The sequence below is a fragment of the Podarcis liolepis genome, assembly GCF_965112155.1.
Source record: "Podarcis liolepis genome assembly, chromosome: 12".
Taxonomy (NCBI): Eukaryota; Metazoa; Chordata; class Lepidosauria; order Squamata; family Lacertidae; genus Podarcis; species Podarcis liolepis.
The window spans coordinates 46,181,419-46,197,312 of NC_139563.1; the positions used below are offsets into that span (position 1 = coordinate 46,181,419).

At 43.8% G+C, this 15,894-nt stretch overlaps 1 protein-coding gene across 3 annotated transcripts in view; it reads right to left on the reverse strand.

The window, feature by feature from the left end:
- Nucleotides 1-14,369, reverse strand: part of ZNRF2 (zinc and ring finger 2) — a 53,455-nt gene extending 39,086 nt beyond the window's left edge. The window contains exon 1 of one of the 3 annotated variants that reach the window (XM_083468573.1): nucleotides 13,470-14,347. In XM_083468573.1, coding sequence (XP_083324699.1) covers nucleotides 13,470-13,923 — 454 coding nt within the window. In that variant the 5' untranslated portion in view covers nucleotides 13,924-14,347. Of the gene's footprint in view, nucleotides 1-13,469 lie in introns of all 3 variants that reach the window. The other 2 variants (XM_083468572.1, XM_083468574.1) reach the window with 2 other exon arrangements.
- Nucleotides 14,370-15,894: the final 1,525 nt, after the last annotated feature.

Consider the following 15,894-nt stretch of genomic DNA (forward strand, 5'->3'; position numbering starts at 1 on the left):
TTGTCATCCAGTTTGTTTCATTACCATTAGGTCTCTGGTAACCCAAGATGCAGAATGCTTTCCACAATCCTTATCCTCTGCCACATTCCATGCATAAACATACAGCCAGGAAGTGCCCACAGTGACTTCCTCATAATATAGCTGCAAGGGTGCTTAGAACCACCCCATCATGGGGGGACCCAGATGTTGTTGGACTATGTATCTCCCACCATCCTTAACCACTGGACCATGCTGGATGGAGCTGACAGGAGCTTCAGTCCAACAACACCTGGAGTGCACTGGGGCTATGTCCAGGAGTCCACAAAGGCAAAAGCATGCAAAGTCAGAATGAACCCAGGAACCGCCCCGGCCATTTGAGATCTCACAACATCTTGGACAACCCCACAAGGGCCTTGTACAACCACTTTAGAGCCCCATAGGACAGGCGCATGGCTTAAAAAGCTGTTTCCGTGAATGAAAACCCTTCAGATGGCCCCGCAATACAGTGGTGCCTCGCAAGACGAAAAGAATCCGTTCTGTGATTCTCTTCGTCTAGCGGTTTTTTCGTCTTGCGAAGCAAGCCCATTGACGGATTAGCAGATTAGCGCTATTAGCGGCTTATCTGCTGATCGGATCAGCTGATAAGCGGCTTAGAAAAAGGGGGGGGGAGGAAAAAAACCCCGCAGGAACTCACAAGGCATTGTCGTCTTGCGAAGCAAGCCCATAGGAAATTCGTTTTGCGAGGCACCTCCAAAACGGAAAAGCCTTTCGTCTAGCGGGTTTTCCGTCTTGCGAGGCATTCGTCTTGCAGGGCACCACTGTATCTTGCGAGAGCCTCCAGAGCCCGAGAAGCTAAGGTTTCCCTCCCCTTTACTATGTATTTATTTGTGATTCATCTAAAGATGTGATTATGTAAGAAAAAGAAGCATAAGTTGCGGACCTACTGTACTGTGAAGAATCAGTTAAAGAGATTGTAACCGGAAAGTATGCATGTGATGTTCTGCCTTATCCACATGGAGGAAGTCAAACAGTTTGAAATATAGCACTATAACACACCATTTATAATATTTACTTCAGTTCCCGATGAAGGTAGATACCAGAATGGGAGAGGAGGATCTGTGTACAGGATTCCCTTCTGCCAGGACATAGCAAAAATGTTGGGTTCTGAAATTAGAAACTTATCCTTCTCACTACAGAGTGACAGCAAGCAACACTGCTGATAGTAAGAGACCAAAGCCAACTCTCTCACCCTGTCTCCAACATCCATGGAGTTTTGCTACAACCCAATAGGATAGATAGTCTGCCTTATTGCCCTTTTCCAGCATGGGGATCAGTATGTATGGAGAAAGTAGATATGAAAGAAGCAGAAACACAAAATGGGCATTGGCAGTCTATCAGCCACAGCAGCAGACAAAGAAAGATGGGTACATTAGTTCTTGGCTCCTAAACTACACCTATCCTTTCTTACTAGTCTAAGAAGAGTGCACACCAGGACAGAAAGTTGCATGAGAACAGTGCTTTTAATTGATACTTCTTTACCGGTGTGAGAACAAAAGCCCAGAAGGATCAATATTAAAACACAAGAGTTTAACAACTCAGTGAAGGATAAAAGTGGTCCCCGCAAAAGCATCTTAAAGCTTAGAGAAATTGATGGAAACTTCAGAGAGACTGATGTTAACGACAGTTATAATCATAATAACTACTGTTTTGAGGACCCTATAAAACATGTGCATAAGGCCTTAAGGAAGTTCGGCTCCTACCCCTCCAAAGCCTATTTACACTGAACTACTCAAGACTTAATAGGTATCTGGGCTGCATATGGAAGAAAGAAGAGAACCACTCCCAAGCAAGTCCATTTCTAAGATGACAGGAGAGATGAAGCACTCAAATATGGTGCAATAGTTTCTATCTGACACAAGAGGAACCCAGGATCAAAGCTCCCACACCCCAGAGTATTTTCCAGTACATTTCCTGTCTTTTCCAGAAATACTGGTTTCAGCAACAGTGTTTCAATTTAGGTTACAAATCAGGTTTACTTTAGCTTTTCTCAAACATACAAAGATGTGCTTAAGTAAATGGCACAAACGTTTACTAATTTAAGGAAAGCTTCTGACAAACCAGTGTGAGGTCTTACAGGTTCTAGGAGCCCATAGAAACCTAAGCATGCCCATATTAATATTTTCATTACATCATTTTTTACTAGAAACAGATTTTCTTGTGCAAAGACAATAATCTACTATTTGATGGTTTGGGAATACAGTCCCCCAAAGCAACTCAATTAATTGTCTCCAACAGAAGCTTCCATAGAAGGAAAAAAATAACTTTAAATACAGTATTGTAAAAATAGTGACTCAGAACTGCACAGCATATTGAGCATAAGCTGAAAGCAGCGACAGGCAAAACATGAAGCTCTTTGGACATAAATTAGGATAAATGATCTTCCATGAACTACAATTTTGTGGGAATTATTCTAATTTATGTCAAGTGAGATAAAAAAATGTATTTGAAAGGAATGTAGCTTGGGTCTTCAACTATGTCTTAAGGAGTAACATTAAATAGGGGAAAAACCTAATATTTTTAAAGAATTTATCAAGAATTCCAGATGTCAGAAATGAACAATGGTTTCATGGCCTTCATGTTTCCAGTCCCACTCCACCCTATAAACAATGTTTTTTAAAGCATAAAATATTCACAAAATATAAATTCACTTATTAGGATTTATGTAATTGTGCCTTTAAACAGCCAGTTCAATTGCCAAAATAACATTCTTACATAGTTAAAAACCAAGGTCCTGTCTCTTTCCTTCCTACCACACATTGTTTTATCTATTTGAATTCCTAACACATCTGCTTATCTATTTAAATAATTTAATTTCAGCTCCACTCCTTTTCTTCATTGGTCTGTCTTGAGTTCTCAGAACAATATCCTGGAACATTTCAACTTTTAAAAATTGCAGGATTTTTCTTGAACGTCTAATTGAGAATTAGTGTCTCCTACATAGGCAAGTACTGTACACTGGTGTGAAAACTCGCAAGGAGGCGCACAAAACCTCTTCCTCACACAACTTATTTCTAAACTTAAGACTGTGTATGCACATGGAAAGTTCTTATTTGTTGAAGGATATTTCTTGTTTTGCAAATGGGGGCCGATTGAGATAATGGTCAGGCAGAGAGAAGACACAAGATAGCCAGTCCAGCCACAGCCCACTAGGATGACTTTCATTCAAACACTTAATTTGCAAGATGGGTGAGGTGAAAAGCAGGCAGAAAATTCTGAGATAAACTAGCTGCTAATCACAAGGTCTCCACTTCCCCTCTCCGTTGGCATGACTTGACCAAACGAGTAGAAAGGAAACCTAAAATTTGAGTATAAAGAAGTGGCACTCCTAGCTCCAACAAGGACCTTCGTTCATCGCTCACAGGGAACAAACAGGCACACATAAAGACAGTTATTTGCTTCCTCCCTGCATCTCCATTTCTTAAATTAGTGTGAGTCCTGCTGGCAAAATTGTTACACTCACTTCTGTAGGCTTTTGAGAGTAGGTAGGGATTCTTCCATTCTTTAGATCAAGGTATGTATGATAGCATTTGCTGCCATCTTAAATTGTAATTTTACTGTCTGAGACAGCATTTATGTATTCTGTTATTTTCATTTCATATAATAAACCAAGCTTTCTTTGTTAATGTGTCTGAAGAGTCTTAATGTAAAGCTATTTCTTTTCCTCTAAAAATTACTGGGTTGCCCATCTGACATTTAAGAGGTCTTCAGGATTGCCAGCACAGCATAAAGCATAGGGTGTCAGGAATTTTACTTAGGCAGGAATAGAGACAAACACATAGTGTCAACATCCGTTTGTGTCCGTGTATTCTATATACAACCTTTCATTTGAAATCACAAGGCAGTGTACAGTTAAAAAAAAATACCAAAAAAGCAGCCAATTGGCCAGGGCAGACATGACATTAATAAACTGGTATTAAATGGCCAGCAAAGGCTTGAAAAAATAAGTGAGTTTTTGGCAAGGACAGAAGTGATTTCAGTGTTATTGCTTGCCTTAATACAAGGGCTGAGCAGGGTTGATTCCACAGAGAGGACACCAGAACTGAAAATGTGCTTTTTATGCTCTAGGGCAAGCTTATGAGGTTTTTGCATTCCCCCAAAGCTGCCACACTATTAGAACTCTTCTCTAATTTAGACTCTAGGCCAACACAGAAGGTAATACCTACACATACATGAACCCAACCACCTGTATAGCAACCACTGGGGAAGAATCTAACATCTCCATGACTTTTTCCACACTCATAGATAGGCACCTGTATTTCTTCTGATTGGGATGAAAGTAGTTCACTTCTAACTTCTCGAAATATCTGCACTGCCAAGTAACTCAAATCCCATTAGATAAAATTTAAAAATATTTTAGGAGTGCTTCTGTCTCCACCTCCTAGGATTTTTAGTTTTTGAAATAAGCAGTTTTAGCATCCATGGATATTTTTTTAAGGGGGAAGAGAAGAACAGGAAATTTGGTGAAAGGATAAAAGTGTTACCTTAACAGATCCTTTAACACATAATAGTCTGCCAAAGCCACTTAGAATGAGAGCCAGTACAGTCAATATGACAAAATCCATCTGGAGCTCTTTCTACAGTAGCACTCTCAATGTATGAAATCAAGACTCTATTTTAATAAAAGAAAAACATTAACTCATTTTGTTTAAAAAAAAACTTATTAAATTTATATCCTTCCTTTCCTCCAAGGAGCTCTGGGCAGCATATATATTGCCCCCTATTTTATCCAACAGCTCTGCAAGGTATATTAAGCTGAAAGATAGTGGACTAGTTCAGCATTATCCAGGGGAATTCAGCAAGTTTTAGGACTGAGAGGAAATCTAGCCATTGTTGCCATGCTGCCCTTTATATGAACAAGGAGGTGAAGAAGACATCACTCTCCCCCAAGTCAACAAGAATAACTCCTCCCTTAGTGCAAGCATGTCTATTTTGCCTTTTAAAATTCATTTTAAAAAAGGGGGGGGGCGCACCACACTTCCCGCAATGCTTTAGATCACTGCTATAATTTGAATACTATCTTGCTTGATTCCTCCAGGTCTTCCATCCTCTCATAAACTTAAAACTCAAATCATCTGGAGACTTGAAATAGTCACATTTTAAAATGGTGCTGTAGTTATCCTCCTAAAGTCTTAGAACATGACAAGGCAGAAATAAAATAAAATTACAAGAATAATTGTACAGTTTATATTTTTTTAAAAACCTATATATCATGAAAATAATTGTAGATTAACTCTCATGACAGAAGTAGCTACTCATATCATAGTTTCAAATACATATAGGCTTAAATATTGTTTTTTAAATCTTTTTCTTATACAGTAATTACAGAAAGTAAACCACAAATTAACTGCAGTCAAACTCAACATTAACTGCAGGAACAATTAATTCAGCACCAACCCCTATAAGCAACTTAAGTTAACTGTCTAATTAGCAAACCTTTTACTTAATGCTGCAATGCAAATCAAAGTCCAAGTGGCATAATGCCTTTTTTAAAAAATAAGAACACTTAATTTAAGACTCCAGCTTGCAAAAACAGTATGTACCAGAAGTATGTTCACAGTATGCAAGGCAAATGCTGGGAGCCCCACCTAGTCAAGCTTGGGAGAGTTAAAAGCAGCCCTCCAACTCACTCACCACCAAGACAAATTTTATTACCATATGAATTACTGCAAGCTCATGTGTAAAAAACAAGCAGTACAATAAAATCATGTGATTAAAATTACAACACTGCTTATTTGCATTGTAGTGCAAAGGTAATGTAGGGAATGACACAAAAATAAGAAAAACTCAAGTCTGAATTGTCAAGTGCCATTTCCATTTTAAAGGAAATGAAATTTCTAAAGCTACAGTCCTCTGCTGAATAGCACATTACTGTTTGGTACCCTGTAGCACAAACCCAAAGCAATTATTAAAGCAAAAGATGCAGGGTAGAATCCAACGTACAATGTTGTGACATCTGCTTGCTCAGCAAGACTTCTACCTCACAAAAATCTGGGGGGTCATAGAGACAAGTCGAGAGAAAGGTGAAGCTCTTCTGAACAGCATAGGATATACAGGCCCTAATGTCATTCAAAAATATGTCAGATTAAACCCAGAGTTAAGTGTATCTGATACTGGCCAAGCCCCAAAAAGCTGGTAAATCAGAAGCTAAAGCCAATGCTTTAACAGACTTGCTCCATCATCATCAATGATGATGGGCAATGTCAAGAACTGTGCTTGCTTGCTTACAACTTAGTCTCCATGCACAAACCACTTCTTGGTCTTTTTGGCCGAAATCCAAAGGGGGAAGGTACAAGTGCCTGAGACCAGCAAAGATGCTCCACATTGTCCTCGTCCTGTATCACCTTATGGAGCACCAGAGCTTGACAGGGTAAGGCCCAAGTGTAGGACCTTCACATGTTTTCCCCACCACAGTGGAAGGAAACAGTGAACAGGGCCCACTTACTGCATTTATGCCTTCAGAAAGGCAGCATGAAGCCCCCAGTCCATACTTTCTTGTCCTACCCCAACATAAACATAGAGTGGGAATGAGAGCCCTTACATTGCAAAAAGGCAGTGTGAGGCAACAATCCCTCCACTTCCTTCTCCCACCACCTGGAAAGCAAACCTGAAGACCTGAAACTTTGTGCTGCCCTTTCTGCCTTCATTCTGCTCTAAAGGTAAAGAGACCCCTGACCATTAGGTCCAGTCGCGGACGCCTCTAGGGTTGCGGCGCTCATCTCGCTTTACTGGCCAAGGGAGCTGGCGTACAGCTTCCAGGTCATGTGGCCAGCATGACTAAGCCGCTTCTGGCAAACCAGAGCAGCGCACGGAAACACCATTTACCTTCCCGCCGGAGCGGTACCTATTTATCTACTTGCGCTTTGATGTGCTTTCGAACTGCTAGGCGGGCAGGAGCAGGGACCGAGCAACAGGAGCTCACCCCGTCATGGGGATTTGAACCACCTACCTTCCGATCGGCAAGCCCTAGGCTCTGTGGTTTAACCCACAATGAATGGCATGGCATGCATCTCAGAGAGATACAGTGCCATAGTCACCATCCCTGCAGTTACAATGGTACCTCAGGTTACATACGCTTCAGGTTACAGACGCTTCAGGTTACAGACTCCGCTAACCCAGAAATAGTACCTCGGGTTAAGAAATTTGCTTCAGGATGAGAACAGAAATTGTGCTCTGGCGGCGCGGCAGCAGCAGGAGGCCCCATTCGCTAAAGTGGTGCTTCAGGTTAAGAACAGTTTCAAGTTAAGAACGGACTTCTGGAACGAATTAAGTACTTAACCCGAGGTACCACTGTATATGCCAAAAATCGGGAAAGAATCATGAGCATGTCCAGCAAGCCAGGAAGTCTCTCCCTTGTGTACTACAGTCTAACCACTGCACCACATTGCCACACTCCACAAATAAAAGAATAGGCATTGCACATAGCATCCACTAGACGACTCCGTTTGCAAACACTGAAGTCTGGTGGGGGGGAATCACTTCAGAATTAATCTCAGCATGCACTGTAACTTTGCCAGCAGTTGCTGCCATAGGTTTAATGGAGCAGGAAAAGCTTAATAACCTGACCAAACCAATGAAATACAGTAGTGTGCTTCCCTCAGTGCTCTGAATGTCAGCAGTTTTCACCAAAATTGGAAAGAAATGATATGCCTGTTTGAAAATTGGAGTAAACAGTAAGTTGTCAGTTTGCAGCACCTTTAAACTTGCTGTACCTCTGGAAATTTTTATTGGATCTGTTTTAACCTTGACACATTTGTACACTTCACCAGGTATTCCCTATATGTCAAGTTTCAAGTTATTACATCAAGATGTCATTTTTATGAGCAATAGAATTTTGAGGCTTATGATGACAGAACCTTAACTAAAAGAGCACTCTTGTGCCCTCTGACTTACTGAAAGTACAAACTGTTTTTATCATATTGGTCCCAAAGAATTAGAGATATAAGGTGCTGATTTATTTTACAAACTGATGAAAATTATTCCATAGGTTAATACTCCCATTCAGAACAAGTGTTAAATGCATTATTCCCATTAGGATTCTTTCACATCTCCTTTACACAAGGGTACAAAAGTTTAATAAAGGTACTGTTTATTTAGAATAAAAAGTTAAAATCCTACTATTTTTTAGAATGAGAAGAACTCAATTAAAACTTTTTGGGAAAACTTGCAGTTTTATCCTATCTTGAATACATTTTTTCTGTGACGGGGAGTGGGGTGGAGTGAAAACTTTTTCCAGTCCTTTACTTTTCTGTGGAAAATTTTTTGATTCTTATATTCAATAGCAACAATGAATAGATGCCAACTGCAAATAAATTTTAGGAAAGCTTAGCAGTTTCAAACTTTGTAGCTTTTGTTGATAAAATACAAGTAAAATAAGCATGCTAAATTAGATCATTCTTTGGGGCGTTAGAAAATTTTCCAGTTCTATTTCTTCCAAAAGCCCTGCATAACTTCAAGTATTTGCCCTCTTTAAGGAAGGCTTAAAGGCCTATTTCATTCTTACTCCCTTGCAGGGAATAGGCACTGCTATGCTATTGTACAAATGTTAGTACTAGGGCACCAGTTTCATTAAAACGCTACTGTTTCTACAAAAAGGAAGTGCTTTTCAGACTGCTCACATTGGTGCAGTAACATCTAAATTGCAAGATGTGAAGTTCCATAAAACGCATGAGCATATGCTTGTGGTACTTGCACAATTATACTCATACAGTAATCACAATACCTGTGAATATGTAGGAAAGCACTACAACTTCCCTTGATACAAGATACTGCTGATTCTAAGTAGCTGGAAGTAGTGCCCCCTGCCCCTTCCATTCCCAGCTCAAATTTAAAAACAAACATCCATACACTCATCCCTTGAAATGGGGAATCCTCCATGTCAAAGCTGCTCCACACACATTGAGGAAAATTATAGAACTTTTACTCAATGCAGAAAATAATAATCTGATAGAAACACTCTAATACGAGTTACACACTTATCAATTTATTATAGAAGGGTTTGTATAAAACTGCTCCTTTCAACATAGGCTTACAGTAAGATCCTAAACACATTGTTTCAGAAGCCCCATTGAGTTCAATGAGACTTCTACTTTGAATTCTATTCCTAAGTATCAGATTGGAGCCTTCATGTACCACCACAGTCGCAAGTGGAATTCTAAATTGCTTGTCTTCATACAGCCAGGCAGCCAACGTTAGAATCTATCTATTGAATAACTATGTCACATGTATGTGGTCAGCAGATGTTGAAAAGGCTTTTCATCCAATCTACTTTTGAACAATCCTATTCCACTTATCAAAAGCTTTAAAATAAGGATATCTCCAGTAACAAGATATCCTAAGAAGCAGTTATTTACACATCATTAAAGCAGTTCAATTCACCAGAAAACTACAAGAAAACAGTTATATTATAGCTAAGAAGCATAAAAGCTGCTGACTGAAACTCTTACATTTTGATCGTTTATTTTATGCATACAGAGAAAGCACAGGATATATATACTACATTAAAATAAGCAACCCTTGGTCTGCAGTCCTATACCTCTTACCTGAGAGTAAGTCCTATTGAATTAAATGGTACCTCTGCATATACATGTACAGAATTACATTCCAAAGTTTTATTAGAAGGGAAACCTTGAAACTCAAAGCATTACAATACGAAGCAGCTCACTGCACACAGCAAGACTGCCTACCTATACAGATTGCCCAATTTTGGTGGGTTAAGTATTATATTATATTATTAATTTTCTGGTTATATATTTTCTCTTTCTAAAAAAAGAGAAAGCATTCTGGACATTAGGATGTTGATCAGGGGTATTTCCTAAAACATAGCTGCAACACTGACCCAGCCAGTTGCACCTACCATCATTTATCGTAGGAACCCCACAGTTTTGAAAAGGATGTCTCATGAATTTTACATCATCCTATTTGCTCACAAGATGAAACAAGCACCTTGCTGCTTCTCCTATGCAAGCCTACAGAAGACTGCTATCATACAGGCTTCTCACAGAATCCTCAACACACAATTATGGTTTTAGAGACCTCACACAGGTCAGCACCATTAAAAGCGAGAGACACAACCAAATAGAGATTCACTGGTTCACCATGTTACCCATCCCCAGGCTAGGTCAGGGGTCTGCAACCTTTAAGACAAAAAGAGCCACTTGGACCCGTTTCCGAAGAAAAAAAACCTGGGAGCCGCAAAACTCGTCATTATAAAAATAACTTTTTTGTCACTTTTTTATTATTTCTTTGTTTGACCCCTCAGAATTACTCCTCCTCATAGAAATAAACGTTAAATTAACAAGTTACCTTTTTGTGTGTGTGTGTTTTTCACTCCCCTTCAAAACAGTGACCAGCGTACATGCCCCCTTTCAATGCAGTGACCAGAGTACATGCCCCTTACAATGTAGCGGGCGGGCGGGAAGGTGACATCGGGACAGTGCGTGACTAACGCACGCACCGCCCCCATGCGACGTCACAGCCAGTACAGCACCCGCCACAGTGGGGAGTGTCAGGGCACACAATGCGCCTCCTCCCCTCGCTAGTATCTGCCCCGGAGCCGCGACAAAGGTGTAAAAGAGCCACATGCGGCTCCGGAGCCGCGGGTTGCAGACCCCTGGGCTAGGTGAACTGTTATAAAAACAGGGCTGCAAGAAAATGTAGTATTTCTGCATGAATTCGGAACCAAAATTTGCCCTATTCTTATTAATGTCATATTAATTACAACAAGCTACCTTGTAGATTTTAAAAACCAATATTCTTTTTAAGCTGAATTCCTATTGAACTCAATTGGATTTCATTCCAAGTATATATGCACATAAGATTTTGTTGTAAAATGGCACAATTAGTTTTTATCTTTCACTATCTTCAATTTTACCCTCTTTTCAATAGTTTACACTTCCATATAATTACACTACAGAATTAGATCCGTGTACAACTTTTGTTACTAGAACTGCTCTTACCCTATCTGAATGTTTTTGCCTATGAACAGAAACTTTGTTTCAAATCTGCTGCAACTCCAATAAAACCTTTTAAAATAAAAAATTGTAAACACCATAAAATTAGAAACAAACTGCTTCTATTCTTGCATCAGCATCTAAATAGAGACTTTGGTCAGATTTAAATACACTGCATGGATGTGCAAATGCATTATCCAATTAAGTCCTAATTATATAAATGGTTGGCAGGAAAATTTATAGAACTACTAACAGCTATTGAAGTTGTGGGCCAAATAAATACTTGCGGTATTGTATAGTGCTGAAAGTTAGTTTTTCCAGTTCCTGTTTCAAGGGCATTTTAAAATCCAAACCAACAAAGCAGAAGAACACACTGATCAGAGAGCAAAAGAATTTTCCTAATCTGCTGAATTTAAGAGAAAACTTCTCAGTAGTTACTTCAAAGAAGCGGGAAGCAGCAAAAATCTGTGAGATGCACCCCTGCCCACCTTGTAACGTTGTGTTATATGTGAAGCACAAAAAGGAGAACATCAGTCGATGAAACAGTGAAACTTTGCAGCATTCTTCAGATGAAGTTAGCAAGCAAAATCCATGCAAAGCACCTTGCCATTAGGTGAGAACACAAACAACCCTCCACACATCTGCTGAGAAGTAAATTCCATGGACCTTGCTCCCTACTATGTATGCGTAGGATTACTGTCTTAAACTGCAATCCTAGGCACACCTACTTGGGGGGGGGGGGAGTCTCTCTCAACTCAGTGAAACTTCAAAGCAGACATGCATAGAGCTGTGCTGCTGTTAAGTCTGCAAACCTGGCCAAACTTAACAGGAAGCAAGCCGTACTGACTTCTGTGGGTTTTATTCCAAACCATATATGGAACCAGCAGCAGCCTTATCCCCCACAATAGAAACCTTGCTACTGCTTGTCAAGTGGACTTACAACTCCTCTGTATACACTTACATGATAAAGAGGAGACAGAGGAGACCACCTTCCAGTATCTAAAGGGCTGTCACATGGAAGATGGGAGTTAGCTTGTTTTATTCTGCTTAGGAGGCTGGGAACTCCAACCAACGGATTCACTTTAGAAGAAAGGAAGATCTTTCTGACAGTAAGAGCTGTTCAACAGTGGGACAGACTCACTCAGGAGGTGGGGAACTCTACTTCCTTGGAAGTTTCTAAGCAGAGGCTGGGTGACCATCTGTGATGGATGCTTCGGTTGAGATTCCGGCATTGCAGGTGGTTGGACTAGATCAGTGTTTCCCAACCTTGGGCCTCCAGCTGTTTTTGGACTACAACTCCCATCATCCCTAGCTAGCAAGACCAGTGGTCAGGGATGATGGGAATTGTAGTTCAAAAACAGCTGGAGGCCCAAGGTTGGGAAACACTGGACTAGATGACCCTTCCAACTCTACAGTCCTATGACAGTTACATTTATATCCCACCTTTCCTCCCAAGAGCTCAAGGTGGTTCTCCCCCCTCTCCATTTCCTCCTCACAACAACCCTGCGTGGCAGGTCAGGTGGTGAGTCAGTGGCTAGCCCAAGGTCACCCAGCGAGCTTCATGGCTGAGCAAGGATTTCAACTTGGGTGTCCATGGTTCAGCACTTTATCCACTACAACACACATGTGGGTAGCGTGGCTCTACCACCAGTAGCGTTTAGAGAGAAGATGTACAGTCAAAACAGCAAGCACAAAGTCACAGGAAGCCCTAACTAATAGTCACCAAACTAGCAGTCCCCCACTCTCAAAAATCAAGCACATTTCGGCATGGGTGGGTGAGAAATGTCACTCTAGAATCTTGGTTCCCAACATGGGGCACACGCCCCACAGGCAATTTGATTTTTAAGGGGGGCAATTTGAGAATGAGTTATTAATAGTGAATGGCCTTTTAGGCTTCCTCCACGTGAATAGGAGTTCACTTTTTGAATAATAAGAATTATATGGGGGGGCATCGGGATTTTAGAGATGCTTAGGTGGGGCATGGCCAAAAAAAAGGTTGGGAACCACTGGTCTAGACTCAGTTGGTTAGAGCATGGTGCTGAGAAGCCAAGGTTGCAGCTACTCCCCCAAACCAAGAAAAAAATCCTTAACTAACTGAGGTTCTGGCACTCCTAACAAAGGTCGCCCCCCCCCAAATAATCCTGGCTACATCCATGGTTGCAGGTTCGATCCGGTAAGGGGCAACTGCATATTCCTGCACTGGACTAGTTGATCCTTAGGGTCCAGTCCAACTCTACGATCCTGTGAACTCTCATTTTGTAAGAGTCGTAGGAGTCGGAAGGGACCTCGGGGGTCATCCAGCCCAACCCCCTTTGCAATGCAAACATCTATGTGCCCGGCGTGGGGCTCGAACCCACGACCCTGGTCTCCTTCAGAGCCTCGCGCTCTACCGACCCCCGGCCGCCGCGGCTCCCCTTTTCGCTCCTCTCTTTCACGCATCCACCCATCCACACGTGTGCCGTTCCTCCGCGTTCTCTTTACCTCCGAACAGGTGAGGCGAGAGGTGGGCGGGAAGCGAGCCGATGACGAGCCGGGGCCCGCCGCTGCCGTGTCCACCTCCAGCACCGCCGCCTCCACCTCCTCCGGCCGCGGCCCGTTCCCTGCCCCCTTCCTCGGGGGTGCTGCTGACCGAGTCCTGCGAGCCGTAGAGGCCGCTGCTGTTGGGGATGTTGAAGGCAGAATGAGCCGCGCGAGCCCCGGACGCGCCCGGCCCGCCTAGAGACCTGCTCCGGGGCGCCGCCGCCGCTCCGCTGGCCGAGCCGCCGGGCCCCGCGTGGTGCTGCCCTCCCGGGGCCAGGTGCGTGTACCTCGCCGCGCCGCCTGCCGGCCGCCCGTTCGCGCCGCCGCCGCCGCCGCTACTGGAAGGCAAGTCCCCCCCGGAGTAAGCCCGGGTCCGGCCATTGGCGGCGGCCGGGCCGCTCTGCTTGGCGCCCATGGCCCGCCTTTCCTCGCCGTCGCCGTCTGGCTGGGGTTCCTCTCAGGCTCGGCTGCTTCCCTGCGCGGGGCGGGGTAGGCGAAAGCGCGCCGCCCTCGCTCCTTTCCCCGGACCCGGCAGCTGAGGGAGAAGAGCCGCCGCGGCTTTCAGCGGGCGGGCCCGGCGCTGAGGCGGCGCTGCCTCCGCCGCGGCGAGTCCCTCAGAAGAACGACGGGCGAGGGAGAGGACGACGGGGAAGCCAGTACCGCTCTGCCAGGGAACGCAGCCGCTGCCCAAGTCCTCGGCCCCGCCGCTCCGGCCATCGTCGCTGCCGCGGTGGTCGTCGTGTGAGGAAAGAGGCGGCAGCGGCGGCCCGTCGCTCCCCTCAGAGGCCGCTCGCGCGCTCGCTCAAGTGTGAGGCGAGGGGGGCGGCACCTCTGCGCAGCCGCGCCTCCCTCGCTCGCTGGCCCGGCCGCCGCCGCCGCGCCGCCATCATGGGAAGGGGGCGGGAGGGAGGCTCGAGGGCCGCCACCTCCCGCTCCGCCTCCTGCCTCCGTTCAGCGCCGGGAGGTGACAGGCGCCGCCCGCTTCTGAGGGGCCGCCCGGGCGGCTGGGCCCGCTGGTTGGCCTGTCGGAGCTGAGGAGGACGTCCTCTTCCCGACGTGGGTTTTCCCGCCACAGACGCGTGCTCAAATTCATTATTATTATTATTATTTATTATTATACTGCCTTACACCCGCTGGTTCACAGGATAAAATCTGGACACAAACACACAAAACGCACAATCGAAATAAAAACAAAAACCACTCAGTAACTCCCAATAAAATGGGGGGGGGGAGATGCTTAGCATATCTACCTAGGAGCCAATTCCTAGGGGATCCTTTGCTCCCCCGCTCCCAATTTGAGGGGGCTGCCCCACCAAGTTGATGGACATTGTCATTCAAATTGTGGGTGTGTTCCCTGTCATGTGATCAATTATGCAGGGCGGGGCTTACCTGCCCCCCCCCCAATATTTGGTTCAAGTTGGCACCCCTGGAATATACAGTGGTACCTCAGGTTACATACGCTTTAGGTTACATACGCTTCAGTTTACAGACTCCGCTAACCCAGAAATAGTGCTTCAGGTTAAGTACTTTGCTTCAGGATGAGAACAGAAATCGGGCTCCGGCGGCACGGCAGCAGCAGGAGGCCCCATTAGCTAAAGTGGTGCTTCAGGTTGAGAACAGTTTCAGGTTAAGTATGGACCTCCGGAACGAATTAAGTACTTAACCTGAGGTACCACTGTATACATAAAATCCAGCTCCTAGGGGTCTGAGGTCCCTTTGCTCCCCTCCCAATAAAATATGTGAGGGCCCTCCTCCAGGTTGATGGACATTGTCGTTCAAATTGTGGGTGTGTTCCCTGTCATGTGATCAATTATGCAGCACGGGCAGGGCTTATTTGTCTCCCCCCCCCCCATATTTGATTAGAGTTGGCACCCCTGGCTTACATACATTTTATTTGTATGCATCATTTTATTTGTATTCAACCCATGCTCAAGAAGACTTGCAGCGGGGGGTGGGAATCACATAAATACAAACATAACCAAAGGTAAAGTAAAGGTAAAGGGACCCCTGGCCATTAGGTCCAGTCACGGACAACTCTGGGGTTGTGGCGCTCATCTCCATAGCTGTCAACTTTCAGATTTGAAAATAAGGGATCAGCAGCCTCGAAAATAAGGGATCAGCAGCCTCACCAGTCCCGGGGACAATCTACGGGATATCTAACAATCCGGGATAGCAGCGGGAAACGGTGCTGGAATATGGGAATTTCCCGCAAACAAAGGGAAGGTTGACAGCTATGCTCATCTCACAGCAATAAAAGAAACATCAAATTGAAACATACATCAAATTGTTCAGCCAAACTGAACAATTTCCACATAATTTATAAGAAGAGCTGAAATAAAGTTACAAAAGATCAATATCAATAGTAGCCATAACAACAGGCCAAGAG